At 39.1% G+C, this 12,772-nt stretch overlaps 1 protein-coding gene across 3 annotated transcripts in view; it reads left to right on the plus strand.

Moving 5' to 3' along the window:
* Positions 1 to 12,772, plus strand: part of ITPR2 (inositol 1,4,5-trisphosphate receptor type 2) — a 264,569-nt gene that overhangs the window by 184,114 nt on the left and 67,683 nt on the right. For all 3 annotated transcript variants that reach the window (XM_082043370.1, XM_082043371.1, XM_082043372.1), the window contains 6 exons: positions 2,713 to 2,821; positions 4,485 to 4,672; positions 5,991 to 6,174; positions 6,770 to 7,026; positions 7,960 to 8,160; positions 9,727 to 9,837. In XM_082043370.1, coding sequence (XP_081899496.1) covers positions 2,713 to 2,821; positions 4,485 to 4,672; positions 5,991 to 6,174; positions 6,770 to 7,026; positions 7,960 to 8,160; positions 9,727 to 9,837 — 1,050 coding nt within the window. The remainder of the gene's footprint in view (positions 1 to 2,712; positions 2,822 to 4,484; positions 4,673 to 5,990; positions 6,175 to 6,769; positions 7,027 to 7,959; positions 8,161 to 9,726; positions 9,838 to 12,772) is intronic.

Raw genomic sequence — 12,772 nt, forward strand, 5'->3', positions numbered from 1 at the left:
GGTGCCTCACACAGTTGCGTGCTGGAGGTGACAGGTGTTTCTGATACATTGCATGAGCATTTGAGTGTTTCTCAGGTCTGGTTCATACTGCTGGGCACTTCTGGTCTCCAAGGGGCCGCTGATTTCGGAAGGCTCAGGGAAGTTATGTGGCTACCCAAGGTCATTACAAAGGGGATGAAGATCCCAAGCTTGCAAATACGTGGGCCGAGTCTGAGGGCATGTTTTTGGTACAGCTGTCAGGCAAGGCAGAGGTTCCATCACATTCCTGTGTTTCAAACGTGATGTCCTTGACTTTTGATACTTTGGCCTCTGAGAACTCTAAGTGTTGTCTGGATTTGTGGGAGGTTGAGAGACAGATGGAGGGAGTGAGAGACAGCAGGAATGTTAGTAATTAAGACTTGCTCCTTGGGACAAGAAGTGAAATCCATGCCTTAGTTTGGGTATGGGTGGAGCTGGATTCCCTTTTATTTGAAAGTCACAAGGCAGGAAGAAGATCTGAGATGTGCCAACACTTACTCGCTTCCACGCAGTAAGACCAAAGTGCAAAATTGTTCATTTTATTACTCAAATGCTATTTCATGATCTAAAACATTATTCCTGATAAAATAAAGGCTGCTTTGATTGAACAATTAAGCTTGTGACCATGGGTATTATTCTTAACTATAATGAGATGGCTTTTGGTGTTTCTTCTGCACTGTGGCTGTTTATATGATTTACTGTGTCACTCTGTTGATCGTCAACAGACTACATAGATTGCTGTTTGAGGATGTTGCCTCAAGCTTGAGTTGTTAATGAAGTAGTATGGCAAATGCCAGCCTTTCTGATTAAAAGATCTTGTCTCAATGCAGTGCCCATTCTGCATTGGGTCCTAGTCTGGAGTTAGGAAGGGTTTCAGCTCTCTGATCCTATTTGTGTGATACAGTTTTACAATTGTGTGATATATATGCCTGAGAAAGTTTGAAAAGGGACTTCATCCTGGTTCTTAGCCCATGTTCATCAGCTCTCATGGGAACTTTTTTCTCTTCACTAACACATTTGTTTTCTTCAGAAGGTGAGGAAGAGGTTCACTTTCCTCTAAGACCCTGGAGTTTGGTCACAGGTAGAGGCAGGATGTTGAGCAGGAGGAGCTGCTGCACTTAGCCATGTCAAGATCTCTTATGAACTTGGTTATTGTACCTTGTCCATACATGCAGGGTTGAACTCCATCACAAACTAGGCTGGGAAGAAATCTCTCTCTATAAATCCTGAGAGACTTCTGGTTATTTGTCATCCTCTGTGGCGTAGAGCATGGTTGCTTAAGCTCACCTGGGAAGTCCACCTAATAAATTCCCTGGCATCACAGGTGTGTAGGTGGTGCCTTTTCTTGCAGCAACTGTATTTGTGGCTTTTGATAATTTACTATAGGCCTAGCGCATTCATTGGCCATTTGAGGGAACTCTGTATAGACTATTATCAAATGAAAACGTCAAAATACAAGAAATAGGAAGGAATGGTTGGTTTGTGTTGTCAGGCTGCACAGAGAATACTGCATTCTGGCACTTGTTGGAGGTGGACAACTTCCTTGTCCTTGAGGTCCACGAAGCAGTGAAGCTCCACTGTGGCATGTAGTTGCTCTTGGAAATACTGCTAAGTTAAGACAAGTGGGAGTGTGAGTAGTGCTTTTTGAGGTGTTTCTGGGGCTTGCTTCCCCACTACTTGCTGTATGTGGTGGCCACAGAGATGTTTCAGTTGAAAGTGGACTGCTGCACTAATGTGCATGCACTGGGGAGTTGGCAAGTACTGAGGTTGCTTCTGGTGCATGTGTTTTTAAGAACTGTTTTTCATTAAAACCAGTAGATGACTAAAAGTAAGGAAGAAGTCATCTCGTTCTGGTGCCAAGCTGTTGAAATGAGCAGTTTTTCCCCTTCTTGGTAATCATCAGAGACGTTGCCATACTTTTTTCTTTATAAAATCTTAGGTTACACATACACCTGCAGTTGCTGTGTCACCTACTGCCTCTGTAAAGCTGAATGTTGACTGCAGGTGTTCCCAGGAGACTGAAGGCAAAATTAGAACGTGAAGAAATTGATACCCCTCACTCTTAAGTCAATGTGTGTTGTGTTTCAGAACGTAGACAAAATGAACGGGGAGATCTTTAGAGAGCTGCATGCAAATTTTGACTGGTTGTGATTTTGGAAGTAAAGGAACAAGGAGATACAGAGAATGCTTTTTAAGCTACTCTATCAAATGTCATATCTCTGTTTTAATATTTCATGTGATGTGGCTTCTTTCAGATGATCAGCTGGATTATCTGAGATCAGAGAAAAGGGAGTGATTCTACTCAGCTGCAGAAAATAGGAAGAAAGTACTGCCATGGCAGGGTAGGGCACAAAGACTGACTGCAGAGCATTGGCACTTTGTAGAATTTGTTTCAATATACACATCTTACTTTAGCCAGTAAAAAGTTATTGAGGTGGAGATATTTGATTTATAATCAATTTTAAAAGAAACTTCAAAGAAGGTTTATACAACAGTATTTTAGAATTCTTCCCATGAGATTTGTTAGATAAGACCATTAGGTGTTTGTTTTCTGGAAACATTTACTGTTTGTATGCTTACTAATTAACACAGAAAGACTTAATAAATTATGTATCTGTGTTAAACACCTTGCTTTTCAAACAAAGGAAGTTGACCACAAATCTGATTTCTTCTATTTTTATCTTTCTCTTAAAGGGCAACACTTTAAGGAAAATACTCCTACATCGCTACTTTAAAGGAGAATATGGAAGTGGTATGAATGGGCCTCTGTCTGCCAGCTACAGCAAAACTGCACAAGTGGGAGGTAAATCCGCACAGATCATTTAAAGAGCATGAAATTGGCAGCACCATTTTTTTTCTAATAGGCACATTGGAAGTGCTCCAGGGATTCAGTCAATAAATAAACCAAACACATTCTGTAACCAGTTAGAAGAAAGGTAATATCAGCCTTTTCATATTTTTAAGTTGCATGGACTTGTCTCAGATGGCTGGTGTGCATTTTGTGGTACAGAAGTAGAGACTTTCCTCATGCTCCCCAGTCAATCATTCAATTTAGGTCCAATTTGTAATACCATTTTAATTTGCCAGTAAATCCATCTCCAGAAATCCAGCAAAGCACAAAGCATCTGAACAAAGATGTTCCTGTTTCTAGAAACTAACAAAATTTTTTAAATTCTGGATCCTTTACTGGTATGTGAATAAAAAAAAAAGATATAAGGAAAAGCATCTCACAAAGATACTAACTAGGCAATGGAATAGATTTCCCTGAGAGGTTGCAGAATATGTCAGTTCTCATTACAACTTCACTGGACAAGCCTCTGATGAACTTGCTCTGACTACCATGAGCAGGAAGTTTGAGTAGGTGATCTCTGTAGGTCCCTTATAACCTAATTTTTTGCATGATTCTGCTATTGTAGGGTGTTTTTTAAGAAAACCCAAAATAACGCATGTCATAGGAAATGGGACAGAAGCTAGGTATAGAGCCAGGTCCTAATACTCGCCATTGCATTTTCAGACTGTGTTAAAGGCATGCCCAGATTTGCAGGCATTTCCAAATGTTGCCCTACTGATCCTCTTCGACTGTTTCTGTGTAGACACTGGAAATATTTGCAGTTTTAATATCCTGTACACCATTTCTTTTTCTCCCCAACGAACAGGAAAGTAAAGATTTACTGTTTTTTTAGTGCTCTTGTCTAAAAGGTGTGTGTATGTATATATGTGTGAGTGTGTGTATGGCTTCATCACAAAGTCTGAACAATTTCAATCGCTTTCATCAAAGTAGTACTGACTGATTAAAGCAGTACTATGTTTTTCCTAAGGAAGCAGATGCAGTCACATCTATATTAAAGTAAGTATAGGAGGGAAAATGGCAATCTGTGATAATAAAAGATGATTGGTTTAATAAGCTAATACAATTGAACAAAATTCCTTAAAACTGCACCTTTAATTTGGATTAACTGAAGTCTCTATTCTTAAAGAACATCATTGTAATGTTAATGGTCTAGGAGTTACACCGGCAAAAGCGTATAGCTGGGAGGTCATACCCATAACCAGAGTGCATTTACCGGTACACAACCTTTGTGTAGATTATGTCTGAGACTGAAAAGCAGATTTAAAAGTGGTCTCAGAGCACTGACCATACACACAGCTTAGTGTATGCAGCAGTGCAATTAAAGAAGGGGTTTGGTGGACAAATCTGTGTCATTTCCAACTTGTTTATTGTCTGAATATCATTACAGAACAGTGGTTCAAGGTTTTGTTTTATTTCTTATTCTTGGAGCCAAACATTGCAGTTTTACACAAAAATCTTGTTTGTATCAAGGGGAATTTTGCCTCAAACAGAATTTCAAAATTAAATATATTACATTGCTGCTGTGTGCATGAGACAAGTGATTATTACTAATAGATTCATTTTCATATACATATGTGAAGCAAACATGAGTGGTATGTGTTTGTGTAATTTGCAGGTGGATTTTCAGGACAAGACTCAGATAAGTCTGGGGTAACAATGTGTGATATTCAGTGCCTTCTGGATAAAGAAGGTGCATCAGAACTAGTCATAGATGTTATAGTAAACACCAAAAACGACAGAATTTTCTCAGAAGGCATTTTGCTTGGTATTGCATTGCTTGAAGGTGGAAATACACAAACACAGGTACTTATTTACTTATTCATGTATTGATTTTCAAATGCATGTAGTCTGGAGACAAGTAAAAAGAACCTTTTTGCTGTGAGTTCTGTGAAAAGTTTATTACGATAATAAGTGTCCCTATAATACAAATGTAAATATGCCCTGTTACTATGCAATATCTGATAGTGTAGACTCTTCAACAGAATACAACAGTTTTTAACTGTCCCCTTCTGTGCAGCACAGTGCTTCTTTTAATCTGGTCTTTGCCATACAAGCATTATTTCCAGTTATTTCGTATCTCTCTTTGCAAAATTAAAAATTACAATACTTTCATGTTTATAATAGCAAAAAAAAAAAAAAAAAGTGTTTTGTTTTGGAAATGTGTAGGAACGTTAATCAAAATCTCCAAAGAGAGAAAAACTGTCCATTTGAGAAGATGAGTACCCCATTCCATAGAAAATAACTGCTTTAAACTACAGATTCTAGTTTTTGTGGATGATGCCCTCTAACTCAACTTTAGTCAAATAAATTATTGTTTATTCTTACTCTATGATCAGCAGAGATATCATGAGAGGGGCGGGGTGGTGTGACTCTCTCCCTTCATATCTCAACATTGCCTATAAAGGGAGCCTGAGTTACCAACTTACACCTCATTGCAAGAGTATAAAAGTCAGATGAGAGAAATCCCTTCTTGTATCTTTGTTCTGTAAAAAAGATAAAGATTTATGTGACCCTCAGAGAGTGTCCAGAAAATGTTAAAGAAGGGAAATTTTGTTGCAGTGTTCTAAAATGAATTGTTAGGGGATGTAAAAGGCTATTACTTTAAGATTGATTTTGTGAACTGTTGAAAATTATACTCAGCCAGCTTGACAGTAATGCTAAGAGACTGGACTTAATAACCTAAAATATCAATTTCCATTCTGTGTGAAGTACAAAGAATGTACACAGTCTAAGCTATAATGTTACACGTTCATGATTCCCCTTATTGTTACATAATAACAGTTACTTTTCACTATTATTTATAGGTGGAATACCGTAACTCTAGAATGCCTGGAGAAATGGAGAGTGTCACCAAGTAATTTAACTTTAGGTGTAATATTGTGACATTTTAAAGATTGCAAATAGCAGTCCTCACCAGTTTATCCAAATTTTAAAATGTTATCATCAATCTTTGTTAGCAGCCTTGTATATCACTTGTGAAAGAACGGGTCAGGCAGTGACCGATATTTGTTTTGTGTAAGTGAAGTAATTATTCATCATTTGTTTCATAAAAAAATAGTGTATTTCTGTATTTATTCTTCTTAGAAGATTGATATCTAAAGAATTTTTTTTTTTTTTGCAGTATTCGACTTACCAGCAACTGAAGGAGCAAAAAAAATCAGAAAAATTCTTTAAAGTCCTGTATGACCGCATGAAAGCTGCTCAGCAGGAGATACGATCAACAGTGACAGTGAATACGATTGATTTGGGGAGCAAAAAGAAAGATGATGATAGTGACCTGACTGTATCTGTTCCCAAAAAGAGAGGTAAAGATGCAGCCATGTAAACAAGGGCAGAAGTAGATTATATTCAAAGCACGTGTACTGCACCACTGATACTATGCTGCATTGATCAATAAGCTTTACTATTAATCATTGCTAATTTGCATCTTCTGCCTGTTTTTCTCTAAATTATACGCCACCTCTTAAGCTGGTTTAAAGGAAGTACCTTTGATGAAATCAGTGAAGCTATGCCACTTAATGCCAGCAGAAGATATAGAACCATATTTTTAGAGAAGCAGAAGTAGAGGCTGCTGCTAATGGGGCTATTTCACAAGAGCAAGCGCAGGAACCGATTTCCCACCCTGTGGTCCTTCCATTGTTCTCATCATTTATTGTATATGGGAGAGAAATAGTAGGGCTTTTTGTTTTAATGTTCTGTTTCACTCTGGTTTGTGGTTTAATTGGAACATGCTATCCCTGCATGAATGTTGCTTTGATATTCTTTGTAAGTTGCCTAGAGGTCTTTGAAAAGTTAGGCACCAACAAAGAAAAACTTGCATTCATTATTATTGTTTTCTTATTGTTTAATCGAATGAGGAGAAAGAGTTTCAAAAATGAAGGAAAATTATCTTGTTTTCAGTAAAGGATTCAACCCTGCATCTGAAAGAGGGTATGAAAGGGCAGTTAACAGAAGCATCTTCAGCAACGTCCAAGGCTTACTCTGTGTATAGAAGAGAAATGGACCCAGAAATAGATCTTATGGGCTCAGGAACAGATGCTGCAAATGCAGAAGAGAAGTCCACAGAAGAAGCAATCATGAGCCCTGCCATAGCAATCATGCAGCCAATATTGAGATTTCTTCAGCTGCTGTGCGAGAACCACAACCGAGAGCTCCAGGTAAAGTGATTTTGAGCTGAGCTTCAAAAGAAGTATTACAGGAGCTGGAACTTCATAAGGGAAGAAAAACACACCTGTGCATGCCTCCTGTTACAGAACGGGAGTGTCTAAAATGTTCTTCTTTTGGTCCAAGTCATAAAATAATCCTTTTCAAGAATGGCTTCCCAGATCTGGTTGAGCTCATGTTTATGTCCTCAGAATTCCTTGGGACCACCGCTTAGCCACATGGAATTGAGATCTGTCTAAATGTCCCTAGTAGTATGTTTTCTGTGCACAAATGGTGGATTGCTTACCATGGGCTTGGAGACCACAGGAAGTTTCTGGGCAAAGTTTGGGTACTACTCTTTTCCCTGGACATTATGATTGAAGGCTTTAAGATGCTACATGTGTCCCTGTTATTAATCAGTTCCTCTGGTAGAAATTATTGTCCCCATAGCAACCTTTGCAAAGTGAATTTCCTGCAAATGTCCCTCAGTGCTGTGTCCAGCAGCCTCCCTTAGAGCAGTGTTAAGGGTGGTTTGAACTGAGCTACCATTCTGTACTGACACTGCCAAGGAGCAGTCATAATGTGCCACTATGCCTGCTCTGCTGGGGGTTGAGAAGCTTCCAAGAGAAGGGTTGTAATAAAAAGATTGATGGGGTATATATGCAGGACATACATAAGACATTTAAGGCCAGCAGAAGATATAGAATGCCAGCAGAATGCCGGTGTGGATGTTTGCAAAGTTCATTTTCCTAAGCCCTTCTTTCTCTACTGATCTAATCAGATAATGGTTCTCAACTGCTGCAGTAAGGCATAATATATTTTCTACAGTACCTAAGGTACGCTGGTCAAATGGTCATAAATTATTCCCTTTAACATTTTCATGAAAAAGACTGTGTGTTTGACTTGACTCTCTTGTCTTTTTATTATTCCTTTTCTCCATTCACCAGAATTTTTTAAGACATCAGAACAATAAAACAAATTACAACCTTGTTTGTGAGACCCTTCAGTTTTTGGACTGTATCTGTGGAAGTACAACAGGTGGACTGGGCTTATTGGGGCTTTACATAAATGAGAGGAATGTGGCTCTTGTGAACCAGACGCTGGAAAGCTTGACTGAATATTGCCAAGGTCCATGCCATGAAAATCAGGTATGGCTCAAATAACTTGTGGATGCAGAAGAATATGCCTGGATGTATGGTAACTGTGTGCTTATTGTAAACCATTCGGTGTTCTTAACTTGCCAGCATCTTTAGTTGTGATATCAATAGTGAAATGGACAAGACTAAAAATCCCACTTCTAATCTTCTGTGCCTTGCTTGATGCAGTCTTTTCAAATCATATAGCTGTGACTTTTTGTAGATTCCTCTAGAGTGCCCTGCTTAGGTAGTACAGAAAGGTAAAGAATGTAGTTACATGTTGCTATATTTTATCTGAAGAGAACTGTAGTGAATTTATCACAGTAGATGAAATTGCAGAATTTTTACTATGGATTAGAAATGGGAATATTGTGGTGGGTGAAATTACAAAGGTTATCTATTCTTGATATTAGAAATACCGGAAGAAATACATGCAGTATTAATGCTACTTCATTAACATGCAGAAATGAAGTGCAGAGTGCTTCTGTTGCTATTGCTGGTAATCAACAGCCTTTACTTAATACTTTAAAAACAAACAAATCTTTCAGTGGATTAAATTTTGAACAGTCACATTTGATTCACTAATGGGTGGGGAAAAAAAAAATCTGTAAAAAAAAATAATAATTACAGGACTGGAGATGGAAGAAAAAAAATCTGTTTCAAGTTAACTTGTTCTCCAAGAAGTTTACTTGAGGAACACTGATAGTGAAAGGGAATGATTAGTTACACTTTATTACTTAGACCTACCTGCTGGGAAGTCCTCGGGATTTGAGTTATGCTTGTTTACACCGACTCCAAGTCTGAGTCATTGTATTTCATAGACAAATGCTCCACACTCTCATTTTCATTTTTTCCTCTCTGTCTTTCTGGAAAATTTTTCCTGTCCTATTGTCCTATAAACTTGTTAGAAAAACATACCATAGGCTTGTATAACTGACACTTATTTACAAGGCTGTAAAAGCGTTTGGGAAGTACCATTGGTCATAATAACAGTTTTGAATTCCATGACCACAAATGTCCTCCTGTGCAGGACGTGTCCAGATGCATGTAGAAAAGCTTAATCTTTGCAAACACTTCATGCTATAACAGCAATATTAATGGTGCTTGCTGAATGCAAATTAAGAATTTGACTGCAAATTTGATTGTGCTTACATTCAGGCGTGTCTTTTATGTCTCTGGATGTGTGTTCAGCTGAATCTGGCAGCATTCCTGGGGGCTGCTGTCTCTAACTTGTACCACTTGGTGCCAAACCCTGCATGATTCTCTGCAAGAGTATTTTAGCTTACACCACCTTTGTTCCAGCTGTGTACTTCACTGCTGGCAGTGCCGGGGTTGGTTCTGTACTACACAGGTCTCCTCCGGCACCTCTTCTGGCCTGTTTTCAGGCTGCTCTGCTTTGGCTGGGAGGTTCATTGCTGTTACAAGGTCCTTCAAATTCTGTGGGGGTTTTCTTTGGGGAATTTGCTGATGTGCATATTCTCTCTCTCTCTCCCTCCCTCTGCCCGTCCCGTGTCCCTCTTTCCCCCCTCCTTCCCTCCATTGCCCCCTTGCCTCCAACTCCCTTCTCTTATTTTGCAGACTTGCATAGCCACCCATGAGTCTAATGGGATTGATATTATAATTGCACTCATCTTGAATGACATAAACCCTCTTGGCAAATACTGCATGGACTTGGTGCTTCAGCTGAAGGTACAGTAAATGTAAATTTGTTTATTTAAATTTGAGTAATAATCGAAGACATACCTATGCAAGAGCTCTAGGCAACCTGACATTTACTTAATCCTACCATAGCATAATATACTCAGCAGCCTTTGAAAACAAACATTGCAAATTAATTCAGCTCAGCTTCTGAATCCTTATCAGGCCCTCTACCACAGACCTTTCGCCCCACTGTTGTGTTTGGGAGTATAACCTGAGCTTTTCTAAAAAAAATCCTATCAAGAGATGCAATATAACCAACATGGAGAGTCTATATTGTGGGCATAAAATCTCACGGGATTGTTAAATGGTATCACTGTACAGACATGTAACAAGTCAGGCATTCTCTGTTTATACTGAACTCTTAAAAATTATTTGAGAAGGAGATGGGAAAAAATAATAATATATCAGGTGACCCATAATGTCAAGTAAAGTGGAAAACAAGGCTAAAGTAAATTGTATTTTGTTTCCCTTCTCATTGTCCTCTGAGGAGGAGGACAAAGTGTAGAGTGGGAGGGCTTGTAATTTTGTTTAGTATTCTCTGGAGAGCTCCATAGGCTCGTAGATGTTTTCCTCTGGTCCGTGTGCCAAGTAGGGTAGAACTTGTCCAGGAGGAGCCTTGGGTTATTGCCTTTTCTTGCAGATGGCCTGTTTCCTCTCCACAACCAGCAAATGCTTTGTGGTAGCTGCACTGCATCATATTGGCAACATTATGGATGTCTAATAAAATAATTAATATAGCTATATATCATGTACAATGAAGCATTGAATCAACAGTGCTTTACACATGATTTTAATAACTGTAATTACATTTTTGAATGGCACTGTAATTCAGGCCCCCCTCAAGCAAAACACTTAAGGAGACATTTAACTTTGAACATGCAGACAGTTCTTTTGAAGTCTAAATTTAATTTTCTGTAAAGACCTAGCTACAATAACTCCAGTGCCATTTTGATTAGCCATTATTATGAAGCTAGCAAATGCTTGTAGAACATATTTTCTATGTAATAACCAGAACTGGAGTTTAGAGGTGTCGCTGCAAGGACCAGTTTGGCCTTGTTCACAGAAGACTATATGTGCCTTACTCTTACTTAAATAGCAAAAATCGTGGTGAATGATACCAGAAGTTCAAACTGTGGAAATGGTTCTGACTTTACAGAATCACAGCGTCATTTAGGTTAGAATGGACATCTTGAGGTCATCTTGTCCAACCCCCCTGATCAAGCAGGGTCAGCTAGAGCAGTTTTCCCAGAACCATGTCCAGTTGAATATCTCCACAGCTGGAGACTCCACAACCTGTCTGGGCAACCTATTCTACTGTTTGATCACTCCAACAGTAAAAAAGTGTTTTCTTGTGTTTAGATGGAATTTAATGTGTCTTAATCTGTGTACATTGTCTCTTGTCCTCTCACTGGGCACTGCTGAGAGAAGTCTGGCTCCCTCTTCTTCATTCCCTCCCATCAGGTGTTTAACATCCCTCTGAGTCCTCTCTTCTCCAGGCTGAACAGTCCCAGCTCTCAGCCACTCCTTCTATGAAAAATGCTCCATTCCCTTAATTATCTTCGTGGCTTTTTGCTGGACTAGTTCCAGTAAGTCCATGTCTCTCTCATACTGGGGAGCTCAGAACTGGACACAGTGCTGGGCCAGATGTGATGTCAAGAATTAGATCCGAATTAAGAAGTTACTGGGCTTTATTTTGAGTGACAGCACATAGAAATAATATAGCACTGAGTTTACCAGGTGATGTTTAGCATTGACAATCCGTCAGTGTTCACAGGCAACTCTGAAGTTACAGATACATACATTTTGCAGTGAAATACAGAATGCAAATTATATAGGCCCACACTATTACACATACAAACGAGCTCAGACACTGTTTTCAGGGAACATTATATGTTGAACTCACCCCCAACCAAAGCAAAGGCAATGCAGAATTATATTTTCCCATGCCATCTTAATTTAGCTTGTTTTGCACAAAGTTTGTGATGTGGTATTTAATTACATCTTCATTATATTTTCCACTGGACTCCCGAATTGTTTAGTGAGCAGGGTAGACAGTGTTCACTGAGTGCACAGATGGCCAATGTTCTGTTCTGCCTCTTGTTATTTTGAGGGTGACCCTCTGGCCTTCCTTACTGACTAATATTTAAGTTCTGGCACATAGCATGACCTCAGTGTCTGCTACTCTGTATAGTGGTAGGATGAACAGATGTTGTAGTCCAAGGGAAGAGAGAGTCTAATACGAGTGTCTTTTTGGCTACATCTAGTTGCTTCACACCAAAATTCTTACGAGGAGATGAGATGTGAAATCAGGTAAAGAGAAATGAACGGTGGGTTGAGAGTTTTAGGGGCCCCTACCTGTATCATGGTACTGCAGTCTGCTTCTGAGTATTCAAACAGCTCAGTCTGTAATGGTGAGGGGATGCTGTGATGGGTGAACCAAGGTAACCATGCTCTGCCAGAAAGCCATCAAACTTCCAAAGCCATTCTTCCTCTCCCGTTCACAGCATTAGATGTAACTGAAAGTCGGGTCTCAGAAGTCTAACGCACTACTGGGTCACTGCTGCTAATGCTCATGCTACTGAATCTTTGGAAGAGAGCTTGGTGAAAAGCAGCCAGCTGACAAAGTAAAGAATATCTTTATATGTTCTCCCGGGAATATTTGTTAGTGAAACAAGATCCCAGGAATGTATGAAAACAGTTTATTTTATAGCCTTTCAAATAATAACCAGTTGGACCCTATGAAAACCAAAGGGTAAGGAAGCCTGCCTGAATAATGAAACCTTCAGTGTAATACATTTTGCAGTTACCTCTGTTGAGTATTCTTTTAACACAAATCCATGGCAAAAATTGCCAGGTGGGCAATAAGAAAAGGAAATGGGATTTCATTTCTTCTGCACAGTATAGAAGAAGGCTCTGTAATTAA

The sequence above is a fragment of the Streptopelia decaocto genome, assembly GCF_964273445.1.
Source record: "Streptopelia decaocto genome assembly, chromosome: 1".
NCBI classification, from domain to species: domain Eukaryota; kingdom Metazoa; phylum Chordata; class Aves; order Columbiformes; family Columbidae; genus Streptopelia; species Streptopelia decaocto.